Source organism: Chiloscyllium plagiosum, unplaced genomic scaffold (genome assembly GCF_037043375.1).
Source record: "Chiloscyllium plagiosum isolate Xiang-an unplaced genomic scaffold, Cpla_swu_hap1 HiC_scaffold_19, whole genome shotgun sequence".
NCBI classification, from domain to species: Eukaryota; Metazoa; Chordata; class Chondrichthyes; order Orectolobiformes; family Hemiscylliidae; genus Chiloscyllium; species Chiloscyllium plagiosum.
The window spans coordinates 33163648-33185938 of NW_028270157.1; the positions used below are offsets into that span (position 1 = coordinate 33163648).

Consider the following 22291-nt stretch of genomic DNA (forward strand, 5'->3'; position numbering starts at 1 on the left):
TAATTATACCCTGAGTGTTAATTTACCCGGGTGTGTGTGTGTGGTAATTATACCCTGAGTGTTAATTTACCTGGGGTGTGTAGGGGTAATTATACCATGAGTGTTAATTTACCCGGGGTGTGTGGGGGTACTAATACCCTGAGTGTTAATTTACACGGGAGTGTGTGGGGGTAATTATACCCTGAGTGTTAATTTACCCAGGGGATGTTGGGGTAATTATACCCTGAGTGTTAATGTACGCAGGGAGTGTGTGGGGGTAACTATACACTGAGTGTTAATTTACCCGGGGGGTGTGGAGTAATTGTACCCTGAGTGTTAATTTACCCGGGGGGGTGGAGGATAATTATACCCTGAGTGTTAATTTGCCCGGGGGGTGGGGTGTAATTATACCCTGTGTTAATTTACCCGGGGGGGGTTGTGGGTAATTATACCCTGAGTGTTAATTTACCCTGGAGGGTGTGGGGGTAATTATACCCTGAGTGTTATTTTACCCGGGAGAGTGGGTGGGGGGTAATTATACCCTGAGTGTTAATTTACCCGGGGGGGGGGGTTGTGGGTAATTATACCCTGAGTGTTAATTTACCCTGGAGGGTGTGGGGGTAATTATACCCTGAGTGTTATTTACCCGGGTGTGTGTGTGGGGTAATTATACACTGAGTGTCAATTTACCTGGGGGGGTGTAGGAGTAATTATACCCTGAGTGTTAATTTACACGGGGCGTGTGTCTGTGGGGGGGGGGGGGGCGATAATTACACACTGTGTTAATTTACCCAGGGGGTGTGGGGGTAATCATACCCTGAGTGTTAATTTACCCAGGTGTGTGGGTGGGTGAGTAATTATACCCTGAGTGTTAATTTTCCCCGGGGTGTGTGTCGGGCGGGGTAATTATACCCTGAGTGTTAATTTACCCGGGGGTGTGTGGGGGTAATTATATCCTTAGTGTTAATTTACCCGGGGGGTGGAGGGTAATTATACCCTGGGTGTTAATTTACCTGGGGAGTGTAGGGGTAATTATACCATGAGTGTTAATTTACCCAGGAGTGTGTGGGGGTAATTATACCCTGAGTGTTAATTTACCCAGGGGATGTTGTGGTAATTATACCCTCAGTGTTAATGTACGCAGGGAGTGTGTGGGGGTAACTATACACTGAGTGTTAATTTACCCGGGGGGTGTGGAGTAATTGTACTCTGAGTGTTAATTTACCCGGGGGGGTGGAGGGTAATTATTCCCTGGGTGTTAATTTACCCGGGGGGTGGGGGATAATTATACCCTGAGTGTTAATTTACCCGGGTGGGTGGTGGGTAATTATACCCTGAGTGTTAATTTATCCAGGGGATGTGGGGGTAATTATACGCTGAGTGTTATTTTACCCGGGAGAGTGGGTGGGGGGTAATTATACCCTGAGTGTTAATTTACCCGGGAGGGGGAGGTGAGGTTAATTATATCCTGAGTGTTAATTTTACCCGGGGGGTGGGGGGTAATTATATCCTGAGTGTTAATTTACCCGGGTGGGTGGTGGGTAATTATACCCTGAGTGTTAATTTATCCAGGGGATGTGGGGGTAATTATACGCTGAGTGTTATTTTACCCGGGAGAGTGGGTGGGGGGTAATTATACCCTGAGTGTTAATTTACCCGGGAGGGGGAGGTGAGGTTAATTATATCCTGAGTGTTAATTTACCTGGGAGGTGGGGGGTAATTATACCCTGTGTTAATTTACCCGCGGGTGTGGGGGGTGGGGGTAATTATACCCTGAGTGTTAATTTACCTAGGGGGTGGGGGGTAATTATACCCTGTTAATTTACCCGGGGGGGGGCGGGAGGTAATTATATCCTGAGTGTTAAGTTACACGGGGGGTGTGTGTGGGGGGGGTAATTATACCCTGTTAATTTACCCAGGGGGGTATGGGGGTAATTATACGCTGAGTGTTAATTTACTCGGGGAGTGTGTGGGGGTAACTCTACCCTGAGTGTTAATTTACTCGGGGGTGTGTATGGGGGTAATTATACCCTGAGTGTTAGTTTACTTGGGCGGTGTAGGGGTAATTATTATTTACCCGGGTGTGTGTGTGTGAGGTAATTATACACTGAATGTACATATACCTGGGGGGTATAGGGGTAATTAAACCCTGAGTGTTAATTTACCCGGGGTGTGTGTCTGTGGGTGGGGCGATAATTACACACTGTGTTAATTTACCCAGGGGGTGTGGGGGTAATCATATCCTGAGTGTTAATTTACCCAGGTGTGTGTGTGGGGGAGTAATTATACCCTGAGTGTTAATTTTCCCTGGGGTGTGTGTCGGGCAGGGTAATTATACCCTGAGTGTTAATTTACCCGGGGGTGTATGGGGGTAATTATATCCTGAGTGTTAACTAACCGTGGGGGTGGGGTGTAATTATACGCTGAGTGTTAATTTACCCAGGGGGGGTGAGGGTGTAATTATACCCTTAGTGTTAATTTACCCGGGGGGGGCTGGGGGGATAATTGTACCCTGAGTGTTAATTTACCCGGGGGGTGGGGGGTAATTATACCCTGAATGTTATTTACCTGGGGAGGGGTTGTGTGGGGTAATTATACCCTGAGTGTTAATTTACCCGGGGGGGGGGGGGGGGTGGAGGGTGGGGGGTGGTTGTGGGTAATTATACCCTGAGTGTTAAGTTACCCTGGAGCGTGTGGGTGTAATTATACCCTGAGTGTTATTTACCCGGGTGTGTGTGGGGGCTAATTATACACTGAGTGTTAATTTATCCGGGGCGTGTGTCTGTGGGGGGGGGGGCGATAATTACACACTGTGTTAATTTACCCAGGGGGTGTGGGGGTAATCATACCCTGAGTGTTAATTTACCCAGGTGTGTCTGTGGGGGAATAATTATACCCTGAGTGTTAATTTTCCCTGGGGTGTGTGTCGGGCGGGGTAATTATACCCTGAGTGTTAATTTACCCGGGGGTGTGGGGGGGTAATTATATCCTGAGTGTTAATTTACCGTGGGGGTGGGGTGTAATTATACGCTGAGTGTTAATTTAACCAGGGGGGTGAGGGTGTAATTATACCCTGAGTGTTAATTTACCCAGGGGTGTGTGTGGAGGGGGGGAATTATACCATGAGTGTTAATTTACCCAGGGGGAGGTTGTGGGGGGGTGGGGGTTAATTATACCCTGAGTATTAATTTACCCTGGGAGGTGGGGGGTAATTATACCCTGAGTGATAATTTACCCGGGGGGTGGTGGGTAATTATACCCTGAGTGTTAATTTACCCGGGGGTGTGGGGGTAATTATACGCTGAGTGGTATTTTACCCGGGAGAGTGGGTGGGGGGTAATTATACCCTGAGTGTTAATTTACCCGGGAGGGGGAGGTGGGGTTAATTATACCCTGAGTGTTAGTTTACCTGGGGGGTGTAGGGGTAATTATACCCTGAATGTTATTTACCCGGGTGTGTGTGGGGGGGGTAATTATACACTGAGTGTTAATTTACCTAGGGGGTGGGGGGTAATTATACCCTGTTAATTTACCCGGGGGGGTGGGAGGTAATTATACCCTGAGTGTTAAGTTACACGGGGGGTGGGGGGTAATTATACCCTGAGGGTTAATTTACCTAGGGGGTGGGGGGTAATATACCCTGTTAATTTACCCAGGGGGGTATGGGGGTAATTATACCCTGAGTGTTAATTTACTCGGGGAGTGTGTGGGGGTAACTCTACCCTGAGTGTTAATTTACCCAGGGGTGTGTATGGGGGTAATTATACCCTGAGTGTTAATTTACCCGGGGGTGGGGTAATTATACCCTGAGTGTAAATATACCTGGGGGGTGTAGGGGTAATTAAACCCTGAGTGTTAATTTACCCGGGGCGTGTGTCTGTGGGTGGGGCGATAATTACACACTGTGTTAATTTACCCAGGGGGTGTGGGGGTAATCATACCCTGAGTGTTAATACCCAGGTGTGTGTGTGGGGGAGTAATTATACCCTGAGTGTTAATTTTCCCTGGGGTGTGTGTCGGGCGGGGTAATTATACCCTGAGTGTTAATTTACCCGGGGGTGTATGGGGGTACTAATACCCTGAGTGTTAATTTACACGGGGGTGTGTGGGGGTAATTATACCCTGAGTGTTAATTTACCCAGGGGATGTTGGGGTAATTATACCCTGAGTGTTAATTTATGCAGGGAGTGTGTGTGGGTTACTATTCCCTGAGTGATAATTTACCCAGGGGGTGTGGAGTAATTGTACCCTGAGTGTTAAATTACCCGGGGGGGTGGAGGGTAATTATACCCTGAGTGTTAATTTACCCGGGCGGGTTGTGGGTAATTATACCCTGAGTGTTAATTTACCCAGGGGGTGTGGGGGTAATCATACGCTGAGTGTTAATTTACCTGGGGGGGTGGGGGGTAATTATACCCTGAGTGTTAATTTACCCGGGTAGGGGGTTGGGGTGTGTGTGGGAGGTGACAGTAATTGCAGGTGGGGAGGGTGTGTCAGAATCACCCCCCGGGTGCTGTGACCTGACCGCCTGTCCCCGCCGCTGCCGCTGTCATGGCGGCCCCAGCTCCAGCCCGAGCCCTGTCCCCGACACCAGTCCCAGCCCCAGCCCGGTCCCCGGCTCGCTGTGTCGCTGCTGGAGCAGAGACGGAGGATTCCGACGATGGCTGGTACCTGGGCTGTGACACCTACGATGACATCCAGGCAATGGTGAGACTCACAAAACCCCGACCCGGAGAGAAGGAATTACCCCCAAACACCCACCGGGAGGGCGCGGGAGAGGAGAGGGGAAATACCCCACCCAGAGAGAGTGGGAAATACCCCACCCAGAGAGAGAGGGGAAAATACCCCACCCAGAGAGAGTGGGAAATACCCCACTAGAGAGAGAGGGGAAAATACCCCACCCAGAGAGAGTGGGAAATACCCCACCCAGAGAGAGAGGGGAAAATACCCCACCCAGAGAGAGTGGGAAATACCCCACTAGAGAGAGAGGGGAAAATACCCCACCCAGAGAGAGTGGGAAATACCCCACCCAGAGAGAGAGGGGAAAATACCCCACCCAGAGAGAGAGGGGAAAATACCCCACCCAGAGAGAGAGGGGAAAATACCCCACCCAGAGAGAGAGGGGAAAATACCCCACCCAGAGAGAGGGGAAAATACCCCACCCAGAGAGAGAGGGGAAAATACCCCACCCAGAGAGAGTGGGAAATACCCCACCCAGAGAGAGGGGAAAAAACCATATCCCCCCCACCCAGAGAGAGGGGGAAATACCCCACCCAGAGAGAGGGAAAAAAACCATATCCCCCCCACCCAGAGAGAGGGGGAAATACCCCACCCAGAGAGAGGGAAAAAAACCATATCCCCCCCACCCAGAGAGAGGGGGAAATACCCCAACCAGAGAGAGTGGGAAATACCCCACCTAGGGAGAGGGGGAAAAAATCATATCCCCCCCCCCCAGAGAGAGGGGAAAATACCCCAACCAGAGAGAAAGGAAAATACCCATACCCCCACCCAGAGAGAGGGGAAAATACCCCAACCAGAGAGAAAGGAAAATACCCCTACCCCCCCACCCAGAGAGAAAGGAAAATACCCTTACCCCTACTCAGGGAGAGAGGAAACTACCCTTACCTCCACCCAGAGAAAGAGGAAAATACCCTTACCCCTACCCCCACACACAGTGAAAAATACCCCTGCCCCCCATCTAGTGATAGAGGAAAAAACCTCTACCCCACCCATTAAGAGGGACAGGAAAGATGCCCACCCTTTGTATGAAGTACTTATAAGATATTTAAGTGCCATGTGTTGTTATTTCACAATTAGAATTCGTAACTTTAGCTCACAAGTATTGTGGTGATAGCATCCTTTCAACACAAAGTCTTCAAAAATTATGTAAAATGAACTCTATCACTAAATTCTTTCACTGCGTCATGAAGAATTCATGGACTACTTCTCTTCCTAATACCTGTTGCCTCTAGGTGATATTGTCCTAGATATAAGGGCAATTGATAAATTGATTTTTAACTTTGTCCACCCCAGTCCAACACCGGCATCTCCATATCATATATTGATAGTGGCCAGCTTTATCTTTGTTGTGTTGCTCCATGTTGTGACTGAGTCAAAACATCCTACACATGAGAACAATGGAGACCAAAGCTATTATCTTCAACCTAACATTAGCACTACGACTGTGCACTGACTGTATTGCATTCTTCAGGGACACTCAGGCAGAATCATACATTGTGAAACCTTGTCATTCTGGTCAATTCAGGTCTGAATTTCAAATGTCACATCTTTCCTGTTACCAAGACTGCTGATGCACATCACAATGTCAGTCCTTCTGCTAGAACCTTTAATCATGATCTGGTGGGAAGCTAGGGAAGTCTTTGCTGGGCCCCTTGCTGAGGTAGTATCATCAATAGTCACAGGTAAGGTGCCAGAAGACTGGAGGTTGGCTAATGTGGTACCATTATTCAAGAAAGTTGGTAAGGACAAGCCAAGGAACTATAGACCAGTGAGCCTGACGTCGGTGGTGGGCAAGTTGTTGGAGGGAATCCTGAGGGACAGGATTTACATATATTTGGAAAGGCAAGGATTTTTTTAGGGATAGTCAACATGGCTTTGTGCGTGGGAAATCATGTCTCACAAACTTGATTGCGTTTTTTTGAAAAAAGTACAGAGGATTGATGAGGGCAGAGTAAGGCGTTTGACAAGGTTCCCCATGGGAGACTGATTAGCAAAGTTAGATCTCATGGAACACAGGATGAACTAGCCATTTGGATATAAAACTGGCTGGAAGGTAGAAGACTGAAGAAGGAAGGTGGTGGTGGAGGGTTGTTTTTCAGACTGGAGGCCTGTGACCAGTGGAGTGCCACAAGGATGGGTGCTGGGTACTTTTTATCATTTATATAAATGATTTGGATGTGAACAAAGGTGGTATAGTTAGTAACTTTGCAGATGACACCAAGATTACCTCAGGTTACAATGGGATCTTGATCAGATGAGCCAATGGGCCGAGGAGTGGCAGATGAAGTTTAATTCAGATAAATGTGACGTGCTGTGTTTTGGGAAAGCAAATCTTAGCAGGACTTATACACTTAATGGTAAGGTCCTAGGAAGTGTTGCTGAACAAAGAGACCTTGGAATGTAGGTTCATAACTCCTTGAGAGTCGCAGGTAGATAGGATAGTGAAGAAGGTGTTTGGTATGCTTCCCTTTATTGGTCAGAGCATTGAGTACAGGAGTTGGGAGGTCTTTTTGCGACTGTACAGGACACTGGTTAGGCCACTTCTGGAACATTGCGTGCAGTTCTGGACTTCTTCCTTTCAGAAGGATGTTGTGAAACTTGAAAGGGTTCAGAAAAGTTTTACAACGATGTTGCTAGAGTTGGATGATTTGAGCAACAGGGAGAGGCTGAATAGACTAGGGCTGTTTTCCCTGGAGCTTTGGAGGCTGAGGGGTGACCTCATAGAGTTTTATAAAACCATGAGGGGCATGGATAGGATAAATAGACAAAGTCTTTTTCCTGGAGTGGGGGAGTCCAGAACTAGGGGGTGTAGGTTTGGGATGAGAAGGGAAAGGTATAAAAGGGACCTGAGGGGCAACTTTTTGATGTAGAGAGTGGTGCATGTATGGATTGAGCTGCCAGAGAAAGTGGTGGAGGCTGGTACAATTGCATTATTTAAAAGGTAAATGCATAGGAAAGATTAGAGGGATATGGGCCAAGTGCTGGCAAATGGAACTAGCTTAGGTTGGGATATCTGGTCGGCATGGACGAGTTGGACCGAAGGTTCTCTTTCCATGCTATACATATCTATGATGTTCTAAATGCATGCAGTTTTGATTTGCTAGTCTTCCATCCTCCAAAATCTATGAAGTCCAACTTTGCCATAAAGTGTATTTAAGTATTATGAATAGCATTAGAAGTGGAATTCACTGTTTCACAAGAGCTTGGTAGACAGTTCCAACAGATGGCAGTGAAGTGCAGAAAAAAAGGCAACTAGAGTTTGTATAGTAAGGGCATGGAAAGTTTTTATGTAAATATTGATTAAACATATATATTATGAATTTGACTTTAACTGCTCAGATGGTTAATTTATTGATGCAACTTGGGTGTGCACGTTTTTGAAATTATGCAAAACCGAAAACGATCAGTTTTTTTTATATGTTAGTGCTGTTGTTTTACATTGAATTCAAGCATTAATGCTTTGGGCATTTAAAATTTTCAATATTAAAATAGTGTTAAGGAACCAGGATTCATTCCTTTTTAGAATGTAAGCATTTTGGTATACTGTATTTTAGTTTATTCATTTTATACTTGTAAAAGTACATAATTAAAGTTTACTTAAATTCAAGGGCAAAGGGCAATCATTTGAATCAATAGTGATAGTATGTGTGTGTGGCTGCTGAGTTTTCTCATTCTTCAAATGGGGACAATCTATGTGCAGAGCTTAATAATTTGTCTATACGATAAAATCTAAATGCAGTCAGGCAGGTAAAGAAGCTTCATAGCCCTTTGCATGTATATCTTAATTTAGTTTTTAACTTTATGCAAGTTTAGCTCGATCAAATGTTTTGCTTTAGATATCAACAAGAATTATATATTTTACAAACCTTGTCCAGTCTACTGAGGGTACTTTTGTCCAGAATTTATTGAGTTTGGAACTTTTGCTTACCTACTGAACCATCAATATTTTTCCATCCCCATCCTGCCCTATGGCAGTCCTTGCACTTGAAGAGTTCTGTACTCAACAGCAAATGGTCAATAACTCTAAACTAGCCAGTTGGTTAGCATAACAACTAATTGGAGCCAATAAAAGAATGTTGTAAAAACTAAAGTTAACATTGTAGGAACTAGAGTTAAATTGGGCCTTCCTGGGGCTTGCTTATTTGTTTTTGAGTGCTACCTTTCCGTACTCACTAACGCTTTAATCATGTTAGCTGTTGTCACATAGTAACAATTGAAAAGGGTGGCACTGGAAAAGCACAGCAGGTCGGCAGCATCTGAGGAGCAGGAGAATCGACATTTCAGGCATAAGCCCTACTAGGAATGTGACAATACCTTCTGTGTTTTTGTTGGTATGAGATAATTGGATTCTTGCTGAAAAGCAATTAGAAGAATTAAACCACATGATCAGTAATTGTCACCTTTCTATTTTACACTGAAAAATAGAAAATAGGATCATGAGGAGGCCTTTTGACCCTTCAACCTTGTTTCACTGTTTGATATGATCATGACTGATTATCCAACTCGGTCCCTGATCCGACCTCACCCCCACCTCCCCGCCCCCATAGTCTTTGTGATCCCTTTAATGCGAAGAATTATACCTAACTCCTCGAAAATATAGATGGGGACCAAGTACAGTACCCCAGTAACCACTGCCTGCCACTTGGGATTAGAGATGGAGAAGACCCATTTATTTCTACTCTTTATTTCTAGTCTGCTGACTAGTTCATCTATCGCTGTCACTACCCCAAACACATATACATTAATTTTACATGTTCATTTTGTGTTGGTCCTTATTGAAAGCTTTCACACCCACTGGCTCCCACTTGTCGATTCTACTAACTATATTCTTAAAAAAAATTCCAGATTTGTCAAGCATGATTTCCCATTCGTAAATCTATGCTGACTTTGTCTGATCCTTTCACTGTTTTCCAAGTACTCTGTTATTTAATCTTTCATAATAGACTCTAGCATGTTCCCACCCCCGCCCCCAACCGATGTCAGGTTAACCACTGTATAATTTTTTGTTTTCTCTACTACTTTTTAAAAAAAGAGAGGTTATATTAACTATCCTCCAATCCAAAGGAACTGTTCAGCCATTGTAGAATTTTGAAAGACAATCAGCAAGGCACCAACTATTTCTGAGGACACTTCCTTTAATATGCTGGGATTATCGGGCCTTGGGGATTTATCATTCTTTAATCCCATCAATTGCCCAGAGTTGTTTCCTTACTAATATTGATTTCCTTCAGTTCCTCCCTCTAACTAGATGCCGTGTCCAGTAATATTTTTAGGACTTTGTGACCTCCTTTGAGAGAGAGAATATCTGGCACACAAGGATTGCTTTAGTGTTATACACTTCACACTATCTAAATTGACACAAGGCAATAGTCACAAGTAAACAGCAAGTTTTTTCCCCCAAAATAGCTGACAACACTTCATAATAATCACAGTAATTGGCATTACCCCAGTGATTCCAGTTTTTCCTGGCTTCCAGTTAACTGAGTATTCCTTTGTGGATGGGATTTAAATCATTCTCTTCCTTTCACAATCTCCCTGGCTTTCTCCCTTTGCAGCCGCTGGCTTCTCTCCATCTCCCCTTTACAGTGACCTGCTTAATTGCTCTCCATCTAGTCTCTCTTTCAGTCACTCTCCCACACGTCCCTCGCAAACACTCAATTCTCTCCCCCTGCCCCTTTGCAACTATGTGCTTCCCTCCCCTCCCTTTGCAGCCCCTTACTTCTGAAATGCTCCCACCCACTCTATGTTCCACCCAAAATTTGCATCCACTGGCTAATGCCTCAATTTTATCAATTGCAGGCTTCTCCCACCATCTCTGGTCTTGCACAACAGACCAGCTGGGTCCCACTGCACCCACATCCAAATCCATCATCAAAAGACGGGAACGAAGCAGCATGTGACGGGAGAGAAACAGCCTCTTTTAAAAGTTCTCAGTTCTAAGTACAAGCTTGGCATCTTCTTAATTGGTCATGATATGTACGAATGATTTAGATGAGGGAACTAAAGCGTAACTTCTCCAAATTTGCAAATGACATAAAGTTAAATAGGAGGGTAAATTATGATGAGGATGCAGACATGCTTCAGTATGATTTACACCAATTGAGTGAGTGAATGCAGTGTATTGTGGATAAATGTGAGGTTTTACAAATTAGTAACAAAAACAGGAAGGCAGACTATTATCTGAATGGCAATAGATTGGGAATGGGAAAGGGAAAGGTGCAACAAAACCTGAGTGTCCTTGTACACCAGTCAGTGAAATTAAGTATTGAGGGCAGCATGTGGTGAATAATGCATATATGTATTGGCATTTGTAGCGAGAGGATTTGAGTACAGGAGAGGGGTGACTTGCTGCTATTGAACAGGACATTGATACCACACCTGGAATATTGTGTGCGGTTTTGATCACTGTATCTGAGAAAGGTTGTTCTGGCTATGAAGGGATTGCAACAAAAGTTTATCAGACAGATTCCTAGGACGGTAGAATTGACATCTGAAGAGAAACTGCATAGGTTAGGACGATATTCACCAGAGTTGAGAAGAATAAGAGGGGGAAGCTCATAGAAGCCTATAAAGTTCCAGCAGAACTGGACAGGGTGAATGCGGGAAGGATGTTCTTGGTGACCAGGGATCACAACCTAAGGATCTGGGAGGGATCATTTAGGACTGAAAAGAGAAGTTTCTTCATTCAGAGAATGGTGAACCTGTGGAATTCTCTGCCACAGAAAAGCATTTGAGGCCACATTATTCAATATTTTCAAGAAAGAGTTTGATATAATTATTCGGGCTAAAGGGATCAAAGGATATGAACAGAAAGTGGAAAAGTGGTACTGAGTTGGATGATCGATCATGATCATATTGAATGGCAGAGCCAATTGGCCTGCTCCTATTTTCTTTATTTCTGTGTAATGGAAGGGTGGCAATTATTGAAGGAGAAAGTGAGGTCTGCAGATGCTGGAGATCAAAGTTGAAACTTTATTGCTGGAACAGCACAGCAGGTCAGGCAGCATCCAGGGAACAGGAGATTCGACGTTTCGGGCACAGGCCCTTCTTCAGGCCCTTCGGCCCTTCAGGCCCTTCTTCCTGAAGAAGGGCCTGTGCCCGAAACGTCGAATCTCCTGTTCCCTGGATGCTGCCTGACCTGCTGTGCTGTTCCAGCAATAAAGTTTCAACTGGCAATTATTGAAGATATTGTTGAATTCATCTGGAAAAAGAAGTTATTTTTGAGAGTAATCAATTTAAGTGTGCTCAAGGCAGAGGTAGATTTTTAATTAGTAAGGGAATCAAAGCAATTAGAAGATTATAGGGAAAAGGCAGGAGAGTAGAGGTGAGGATTACAAGATCAGCCATAACTATATTGAATGGCGGAGTAGGTTCGAAGGGTTGAATGGCCTACTCCTCTTATTTTCTGTGTTTCTGAAGTGGCAATCTCTAATGCTTCACATTTTCAAAACTGAATAATAAACGTGTGCATTAAAAATTCTTAAGGAGGTTTCTCTGGTTTTGTTGGCTAAATCAACATTCACAGGAGCTGTACGTATCAGCAGGATGGTGCATGTTTGATCCTGAATCTACACTAAGGGCAATGAAATTTTGCATGTCAGTGTCAGGGAGAGGAATCAACTAGAGTTCTTAGGATCAATCACCATTGCTAGGAAATGCACTTATATGGAGATCAGGGTGAGATCTAAATCTAGCTTGGTTATGGGCTCAACCTGGTTGATTGTCTGACTTTCTGTCAGCACTTGCTGTCTTAGTACACATAAAGGGTGGCCATTTGGACAAGGTACTTGAGGACACCCACTGTGCTGGACCATGTACCAGTAAGAATCAAGCTTTCAAGACATGAGAAAATTAATGGTAAAAAGGGGACAAGATCAATGTAACTTCAACATTTTATTTTAAGCTTTGGAGCTGACCAGGTATTTGAAATCATCGTTTGGTTTTGTTGTCTGCTTAGTGAATGGATAACAAGGTTCATGGTGGACTAGTTAGTAAAGTTAGATCACATGGGACTCAGGGTGAACTTGCCAATTGGAGACAGAATTGATGGTGAATGGTTGTTTTTCAGACTGGAGATCTGTGACCAGCAGTGCTCCACAGGAATTGGTGTTGGGTCCACTTTTGTTACTCATTTATAGAAATGATTTAGATGAGAATATAGAAGGCCTGGTTTGTACGTTTGCGGATGACACCAAATTGGTGGCATAGTGGACAATGAAAGTTATCTAAGATTCCAAACAAATCTTGATCAATTGGGTCAATATGCTGTAGAGTGGCAGGTGGAGTTTAATTTGGGTAAATGTGGGGTTTTTCATTTTGATAAAACAAACAAGGGCAGGATTTGTACAATTAAAAGTAATGCCTTGGGTAGTGTTGGAGAACAGAGACCTAGGGGTTCAGGTACATAATTCTTTGAAGTTTCCCTCGCATATAGGTAGGATGGTTAAGAAGACAATTAGCACACCTACCTTCATTGCTCAGACCTTTTGAGTGTAGGGGTTGGGATGTTGTGTTGAGGTTATACAAGATGTTGGTGAGGCCTCTTCTGGAGTACTGTCTAGTTCTGGTCACCCTATTATAGATAGGATAAGTTGGCTGAGGGCTGGGAAGAGATTTACCAGGACCTTGCCAGGAATGGAGCGTTTGAGTTGTGAGAAGAGGCTGGATAGTCTGCGACACTTTTCACTGGAGTGTAGAAGGTTGAGAGGTGACCTTGTCAAGTTTTATAAAATCATGAGGGTTATATTTAAGGTGAATGGTAGGTGTCTTTTCCTTAGGGTGGGGGATTTCAAGACTAGGGGATATATTTTTAATGTGAGAGGAGAGAGATTTAAAAAAGACATGGGGGGCAGTTTATTTTACACAGGGAGTGGTCCACGAATGGCATGAATTTCCAGAGGAAGTGGTGGATGCGGGGAGATTAACAACGTTTAAAAAACACTTGGATAAATACATGAATAAGAAATATTTGGAGGGTTATGAGCCAAGTCCAAGCAGGTGGGACTAGTTTGGGATTATGGTTAGCAAGGACTGATTGGACCAAAGGATCTGTTTCTGTGCTCTATGATTCTATGACGCTATGACTCATTGTATGATAAATAAACTGCTTTAATACTGTTTGTTCAAATTTACAGTTGGGATGAATGAAATTTTTGTCAGTGCAGATTTTTTTTAATCAAATAAGTTTACTGACTGCACTTTTAGTCCTTGTTGTTCAAGGACCTTAAATGTTAATGCTTGTTTTAATTCCTGCCCACTGGTTGACTAACTTCGCATATCAATCTTATGGTTTATATTTCTATAACTGCGACGTTCCAATCTGAATCTCTGGCACCTGTAAAAAAACTTCAGTGCTCACTCTGCTGAATCAAGCTTCCTTTCACAAGCAACAAACTTGTAGGTCCAAAGACAATCAATAGGGCTACATATCTCTTGCTGGAGAAGGGAGCCAGATTTAGGCTACTAACAGCCAGTGCTGGCTAACAGATATTGGTAACTCACGTCTAAGCATCATATTTTAAATTCCACCTTAAATGTAGCTTTGTTACTTATTAGAACTGTTAATCTGCAGTTTTTTTTTAAGATCTTGTTTGCAGTAATAAGGGAGAAAAGTTCCAGGTGGGAGAGTTATATTTGCAAATTATAATGTAAATGTCATTTGTAATTTTACAAGTATATGTATGTCTCAACCTTTAGCATTGTAAGGGATTTATTTTGCATATACAATAGTACACGCTGTTCACTTTCTGCTACTCAATGAGCTGGCAAATTAGACTAACCGTACTAGCTTTATATTTCCTTGATGTCCTTGGCATCTGAAAGAAAGGTCTATTGCAGCTACATGTTTGTAGTCAACCATTGTACCCGAGTATAGCAGTTAAGATCAGAACCTCTTGATAATTTACCTCTTAGAATTTTGGAAAGCATTATTTGATGGACTTGAATGCTTTAGGCCTATTTTGTAAGTAGCTTTAAAAAGAACACCTCCAGTTGTTTACTTAATTATGTACACTTTGTTCATAAGTATGCAAAATCAATCCTAACATGTCAAGTACCAACAAATCTTATGAATAATTGTCTGTGTTTTATCATCTAGTTTATATAATATTACAGTACATTATTGCTTTATTTCAAAGTTGAGTCATTTTAGTGGCATGTACAATTTTTTTAAAACTCATCATCCTCATTTGTAGTTACATTTTCATCTTGTTTTGTTTATGTAGTCATGCCAAATTTTTGAAAGAAAATGCAAGAAGCCTAATCCTTGTATTAATGTAATCTCTTTAGTGACGGTAATAGTAGTAATTTGCCTTTTCGGCTGCAAATGTAATTGCTTTAGTTTATTGTAAGTAGTATAACATTTGCTGGCTTTTCCCATGATTTACCAAGCAAGATTTTAGGTTTAAGTTATATAGAGAAAATCAACTCCATTAGGTTGTGTTTGACAGCATTCCAAAATTTTCAGATATTGCACAGAAATTCCAGTGGTTGGATAGCTGTTTCTGTGTTGTAGACTGGAGTTGTGCATTGGGACCTTGTGGAATTTTTGACACAGCTGACCGAGGAAATTGCCTGGGAATTGAAACTTCTGATGGGCAATTCCCATTGGTGCAGAATCTTCTGATAAAGCTCCTTAAGTTGGAGAATTTTGTGGATTCAGACTCGCTTAAGCTTAGTCGTCAGCCAGGAAAAGTTGGAGGATTTAGTATCATTCCTGGGTAATTATTAAACTGGATTCCTGACCCACCATTGTCCCCTTGCCACTGTACCCTTCGTTCAACCCGAACCTTCCTGAATCCAGACCCACCCTTCCCCTCCTCAGCCTTTCTCAACAGTTATCCACTTAGCTAGAGTCCTAGCCCGCTGATCCACCTCGCACTCTAGTACCTTGTTCAACTGCCATCCTATCCCTCACTTACTTTAGTTATGCCATTCCTCAGTCACAATGGCTTTGGACCTTCAAACAATTCCCCTCCTGATATTCAAAAGCAAATGTCATCTTGGCCTGCACTGAGTGTTTTACTTCCCTGTATCCTCCATATTTGGAATAGGCCAGGTTCAGCATTCTGGCTGGAAGATTCATCAACAGGTAAGTGGGTAACCTTAAAAAGTTGAACCTGTTCCAACCGTAATCAGAATTTCTGAGCCTTTGCAAGAGAGGCAATCATTTTGCATAATTCAGTACCCACTTTCACAGTTCAGCTCCTCCATCACAATTACTGCAGTAATGTTTCCTTTTACCAAATTTGCATTGAACATTGCAGAACAACATTTCAGTGGCTAGATGGAAACAGTGTTGATATGGCTGGTGTCTCTCCAGCATTCTTTTGACTGGGTCCAAAATGGGAAATTAAAGCAATGCCTGGTAGTCACAGTCTTTGAAGATTTTTGGCTTTGCTTAAAATGAATCAGTTGCCTTTAATTTATCATTCTAATCGATTATATGACCATAAGGCGTAGAAGCTGAAATAGGCCATTCAGCCATTCATTGAGGTCATGGGTAATCTGATATTTCTCAATTCTATTTTCCTTCCTTTTCCCTATAATCCTTGATTCCTTTATTGATTAAAAATCTATGTTAGCCTTGAAGATACTGAATGACCCAGCCTTGACATCCCTCTGTGGTAAAGAATTTCATACATCCACTACCCTCTGAGAAGAAAAATTTCTCATCTTTGCCCCATTATTCTGAAATTATGTCCTCTGGTCCTACAGTCTTCCACAAGAGCAGATGCCCTTCTCACATTTCCCCTGTCAAACATCTTAGGAATGTGTTTCACTAAGGTCGCCTGTTATCCTAAATTCCAATGATTACAGTCCCAACTTACTCAACCTCTCCTCATAAAATAGTCCCTCATGCCTGGCATCAACCCAGTGAACCCTTTCTGGACAGCCTCCAATACCAGCATACCTTTCTTTTGATAAGCGGCACAAAACAGTTCACAGTGTGCCAGTTGTGGTCTGATTAGTCACTTATGTAGTTTTAGTAAAACCTCCTTAGTTTTATGCTCCATTCCCTTTGAAATAAAGACCAACATTTCATCTCCCTTCCCTATGACCTGCTGAACACGGATGACAGCTGTCTGTGATTCACGATGAAGACTCAAATTCTTCAGTACTTTCCTTCATGTTTCTCCAGTTAAATAATATTCTGCTTTTTCTTTCCTGCCAAAGTTTGTAACCTCACCTTTCCCTCATTATATTCCATCTGCTAAACTTTTGCCTTTAATGCTGCTGAATCTTCCTCTCTCCCTCTGTAGACTCTGAGGCATCCTTATCACATGCCTTTCCACCTGTTTTTATGTCATCTGCAAACTTGGCTTTATACATTTGCTTTGCTGTTCCAAATCTTTCATATATACTGTAAATAATTACAGCTCCAGCACTGGTCCCTATGGTACTCTACTAGTTACACATTGCCATCCTGAAAATACCCCTTTATCCCAACTCCCTCTTTTAATTATTAGACAATCCTTTATAACATACTGTCTCTAAGATCGTAGCCTGCTATTAAGTAGCCTAATGTGTATACCTCATCAAACACCTTCTGAAAATTTGGTTGTACCCACCGCTCTGCTTCATCTATCCTGCTTGTTACATCCTCTCAGAATTCTAATAAATTGGTTAGACAGATTTCTCTTTATGAAGCCATACTGACTCTGCTTAATTATGTTATGTATTTCTAAATGCTCTGCTTTCAAATCCCCGATAAAGATGCAACATCGTTCCAGTAACAAATTTTAAGCTAACTGGCTAATAATTTCCTGTTTTCCTTTTCTCCTCTTTTTACACAAAGGTTTTACATTGGCAGTTTTCCAGTCCTCTAGGATTTTTCCGGAATCAAAGGCTTCCTAGTAGATTACTGTTAGTGCATCCACTATCTCTGTAGCTACTACCTGTACTATCCTAGGATACATTCTATCAGAGTGAGCGAACTTTTCATTCCTTAGCCCCATAGTTTCCCACACTCATTCCTAGTGATTAGTTCGACTGTTTATTTCTTCTCTTCCTTTTGCCCCTTGACTATTTTGTAATTTTGAAATGCTGTTAATGTCCTTTACTATGAAGACTAGTGCAAAGTATTTATTCTTTTCCTCTGTGTTATTTCCTGGCTCCACTTTATTATTTTCCCAGCTTCATTCTCTGAGGGGCCTATGTTCACTTCTGTCTTCATTTTTGAATATTGAAAAAAGCTCTTTATATTTGTCTTGCTATTACTTGCCAGTTTGCCTTTTTTTGGTCTTATTTTTGTTGGTTTATAAAACTTTCCCTATCTTCTGACTTACCACTAATCTTTGCCTTTTTTTTCTTTCAATTTGATGTTATCCTTAACCATGGTTAACCAGGGAGGTTATCTCATCACCCTTCCTAGAATCCTTCTTTACTGGAAGACAGCTTTGTTTTGACTATTTCTTTGTTAATATTCAGGCTTTTGGAGAGCATATAATTTGGAATAGGACAGGATGCCCTCTGTTTCTCTTGCTGCAGCTGATAGAGCAATATTTAATGTGTGGCACTGGTGCGTCCAAGTGCAAACAATGGAGGGCATTATCTTCACATTGAATATCTGAGTGTGAGTACCAGAATTTATTAATCACGAATTCTAGTTTATAAAATAGTTGGATATTTAAAAGCGAAAGCAATGTCAGATTTGTCAGATATTCTGGATATTATGGACAGCTATGGACATAACATTACACTAACTGCAAAAAGGTGTTCTGGCTATGAAGGGAATGCACGAAGGTTAACAGACTCCTTTCTGGGGTGGTAGAATCAATGGATTCACAACACAGTGATCTTAAAACACTCAGTGACCCTCAACTTTGTTCAGTTGTTCCTCACCAGACTCCACAAATGTGCTACTTGCAGTATGTCCCTAAAATAGCTGGGTGGTACCACTCTCTAAAGAACAACCATTCATCCAACACTTATGGATCTATAACGGGGCCTCCACTTCCTTATCAGCATTTTTTTAGATTAGATTAGATTACATACAGTGTGGAAACAGGCCCTTCGGCCCAACAAGTCCACACCGCCCCGCCGAAGCGCAACCCACCCATACCCCTACCCCTACATCTACCCCTTACCTAACACAACGGGCAATTTAGCCTGGCCAATTCACCTGACCTGCACATCTTTGGACTGTGGGAGGAAACCGGAGCACCTGGAGGAAACCCACGCAGACACGGGGAGAACGTGCAAACTCCACACAGTCAGTCGTCTGAGTCGGGAATTGAACCCGGGTCTCTGGCGCTGTGAGGCAGCAGTGCTAACCACTGGGCCACCGTGGTTAGCACATTTTGTTCTTAATGTAGTAGCACACTGCAACTCCTTTTGCATCTATCTCAAAATAAGCTAATTGTGCTAATTGATTTATTTTAGGATCTGCTTTTTGTGCCTCAATTAGTGATGTCCTACCAAATACTCCATCTGAAGTATCTTAACCTTTCTATCCTTTTGTTCGTGGAGTCGTTTCAACCTTTATTTTAACTTAACCAGCACTCTGATTACCCCACAAGTAGGGAAAATACCCAGAATCTATTCCTGTAATTGTTCTGTTTCTTGAACCTCCTTTGAGCATTCACAATTATGGACAAAGCTATGACCTTTAGTCCCTACAGATTACAACAGGATCTTGACTAGATGGGCCAATGGGCTGAGAAGTAGCAGATGGAGTTTAATTTAGATAAATGCGAGGTGCTGCATTTTGGGAAAGCAAATCTTAACAGGACTTATACACTTAATGGTAAGGTCCTAGGGAGTGTTGCTGAACAAAGAGACCTTGAAGTGCAGGTTCATAGCTCCTTGCAAGTGGAGTCGCAGGTAGATAGGATAGTAAAGAAGGTGTTTGGTATGCCTTCCTTTATTGGTTAAAGTATTGAGTACAGAGTTGGGAGGTCATTTGTGGCTGTACAGGACATTGGTTAGGCCACTGTTGGAATATTGTGTGCAATTCTGATCTCCTTCCTATTGGAAAGATGTTGTGAAACTTGAACGGTTTCAGAAAAGATTTACAAGGATGTTGCCAGGATTGGAGGATTTGAGCTATAGGGAGAGGCTGAATAGGCTAGGGCTGTTTTCCCTGGAGCGTCGGAGGCTGAGGGATGACTTTATAGGGGTTTACAAAATTGAGGGGCATGGATAGGGTAAGTAGGCAAAGTCTTTTCCCTGGGGTGGGGGAGTCCAGAACTAGAGGGCATAGGTTTAGGGTGAGAGGGGAAAGATATAAAAGAGACTTAAGGGGCAACCTTTTCACACACAGGGTGGTACATGTATGGAATGAGCTGCCAGAGGGAGTGGTGGAGACTAGTACAATTGCAGCATTTAAAAAGCATCTGGATGGGTATATGAATAGGAAGGGTTTGGAGGGATATGGGCAGGGTGCTGGCAGGTGGGACTAGATTGGGTTGGGATATCTAGTCAGCATGGACAAGTTGGACCGAAGGGTCTGTTTCCATGCTGTACATCTCTATGACTCTAAGTCCAAAAGTTACCAAGATGTAAATCTACTCCGTCAATAGGTAATGTCTTTTTTACTCAAACAATTACTACTTCTGATAACATCCTATTCCAGTTGTATTTTGTGTAATGGAACTGGAATATAACCACCATCAATCCCATTCATTAGTACTTAGCTTCCTTGGAACTCTCTGGAAGGAAAACTAAGCATTTTTCCAATAAATGACTTGTGTTGCCCCTGTATCTCTTAGTGTATTTATGGATTTAGCTACATCATCTGAAGATAAAGGAATAACTTTTCCTTTCAACAAAAACCCTCTATAACTTTCATCTATCTTAAATATTTCATTGTTAATAACAAAATTCACCTCTGGCTTATTTGTTATAATCAGAGCTACAATCTGGTCCTTTGTGTTATCTCTTTGAGTTGCCTTCTGTGACTTATTTTGACAAACACTTTTAAGTGCCATGGATTTATCTCATAACTTTCAACATTCCCAACTTATTGGAAAATAAACATTTGTGGTTGGCTGACCAGTACTGGATCTCCCTTAATTGTCCAATTCAATATCCAACCAGTTACCTGTCTCTGAGATTAACCACATCTTGATGCTAAATTTCTCCAGTGTTCTTAGATCATTAATAAGCCTGTATAATCTTTCCCACCCAGTTTGCAAGAGCAAATGTGAATCTTTTGTTCATTTTTTTTTAAAACCAGATTCCGTTCAAAGTTCGATTGTCAACCAAAACTCACAGTTCCAAACCAACAATGAGAAAATTAATAAAGAAAATAATGGCAGCCTCAACATAGTTGTCTGGTCTAAATGGATCAAAAGATATGGGAAGAAAAATGGGAACAGAGTGCTCAGCTAGATGATTAGCTATGATCATGTTGAATGACAAATCTGGATTGATGGGTCGAATAGCCTACTCTTGCTCATATTCTGTTTCTATTAACATTGCAGGATGGATAAGTAGAATCATTGATGGCAAGTGAAGGTTTAAGGTCATTTGTTTGGTAGCAAAAAAGGTACTCTATACCTTCCTTCCTTTTTCCTTCATCCTGGCTCCATTTAATTCCATTCATTCCCCTGAAAGGAACAAAAGCAACAGAATAGAGCAGAAGGATATTGACCTAATGCTGCACCTAAAGATGGTGCAGCTGTAAGTAGTCACTGTTAGTACTGTGTAAATGTTTCAAGCTACTGCAATCTGAATACCTGCAATTAAACATGGAAATCCAGATATTTCTGCAAAGTATGCCCTGCTTCAAAGGGTGTGCTTTTGAAGTATTTGCAAGTGGAATTAATTCAAATTCACCAATTTATTAATTTCCAACAATAGCTAGAGCAAGAAGCAACAAAACATTAATTCTTGTTCATTTAAGGTTAGCTACCTACCAAGTTATCACAATTGCCATACAACCACTTTGGTTCTGAAAAGCTAATTTTATGTATGTACAGTCTCTCTCATTTTACATTTACGATATCACAGATATTTTAATGAAAGATATGTTATTTTTGGAAAGTTTTCCTTTTGAAATTTGTGTTTCTCCCTTATCTCATGTGGATGCCCTAACTTTATTTTCCTTTCAGGTCAATTATTTCAATGTGACTTTAAATTCTCTACCTTTTACTTCTTTCTTGTTTGTGAGAATTCTTCAATTAAACTAATCAGTCTGTTGCTGCCTGTCCAATTACCACAATCACCCTAAAGAATGGACTAATTTGAAAGAGCTTGAGGTGGGAAATCTATGTTCCAGTGCCACCTTTAGTCTTTGTGTATAGCTTTTCTTGAAGTCAGCAGCAAGCAGCACACTCTAGCCTACTGCAAAATATGTTCACTGCTTTAACCATATTAAAGAAGAGCATTTACCAGTTCATTTCTGTCTACTTTACTCCCCTGTGCTTACCAGGTGTCATTCCTTTCTTTTCAGGTAGTGAAGACTTCTCAAGTGAAAACCGATTCAAAGGATGAGCCTTCATTACTCATGCTGTCAAAAAACAATAAAACTAAAAACAATGATAAAGATACAGGAACTTTGAAGGAAGCTCTGGCATCACAAAAGTTACATTTGGTTGAACAACTTCTAAATTCAGGTAAGGAAATAACT

General features: G+C 42.2%; 1 protein-coding gene across 1 annotated transcript in view; it reads left to right on the forward strand.

Moving 5' to 3' along the window:
- Positions 1-4530: 4530 nt before the first annotated feature.
- Positions 4531-22291, forward strand: part of asz1 (ankyrin repeat, SAM and basic leucine zipper domain containing 1) — an 80478-nt gene continuing 62717 nt past the window's right edge. The window contains exons 1-2 of the mRNA XM_043709583.2: positions 4531-4686; positions 22115-22277. Of these exons, the coding sequence (XP_043565518.2) occupies positions 4531-4686; positions 22115-22277 (319 nt within the window). The remainder of the gene's footprint in view (positions 4687-22114; positions 22278-22291) is intronic.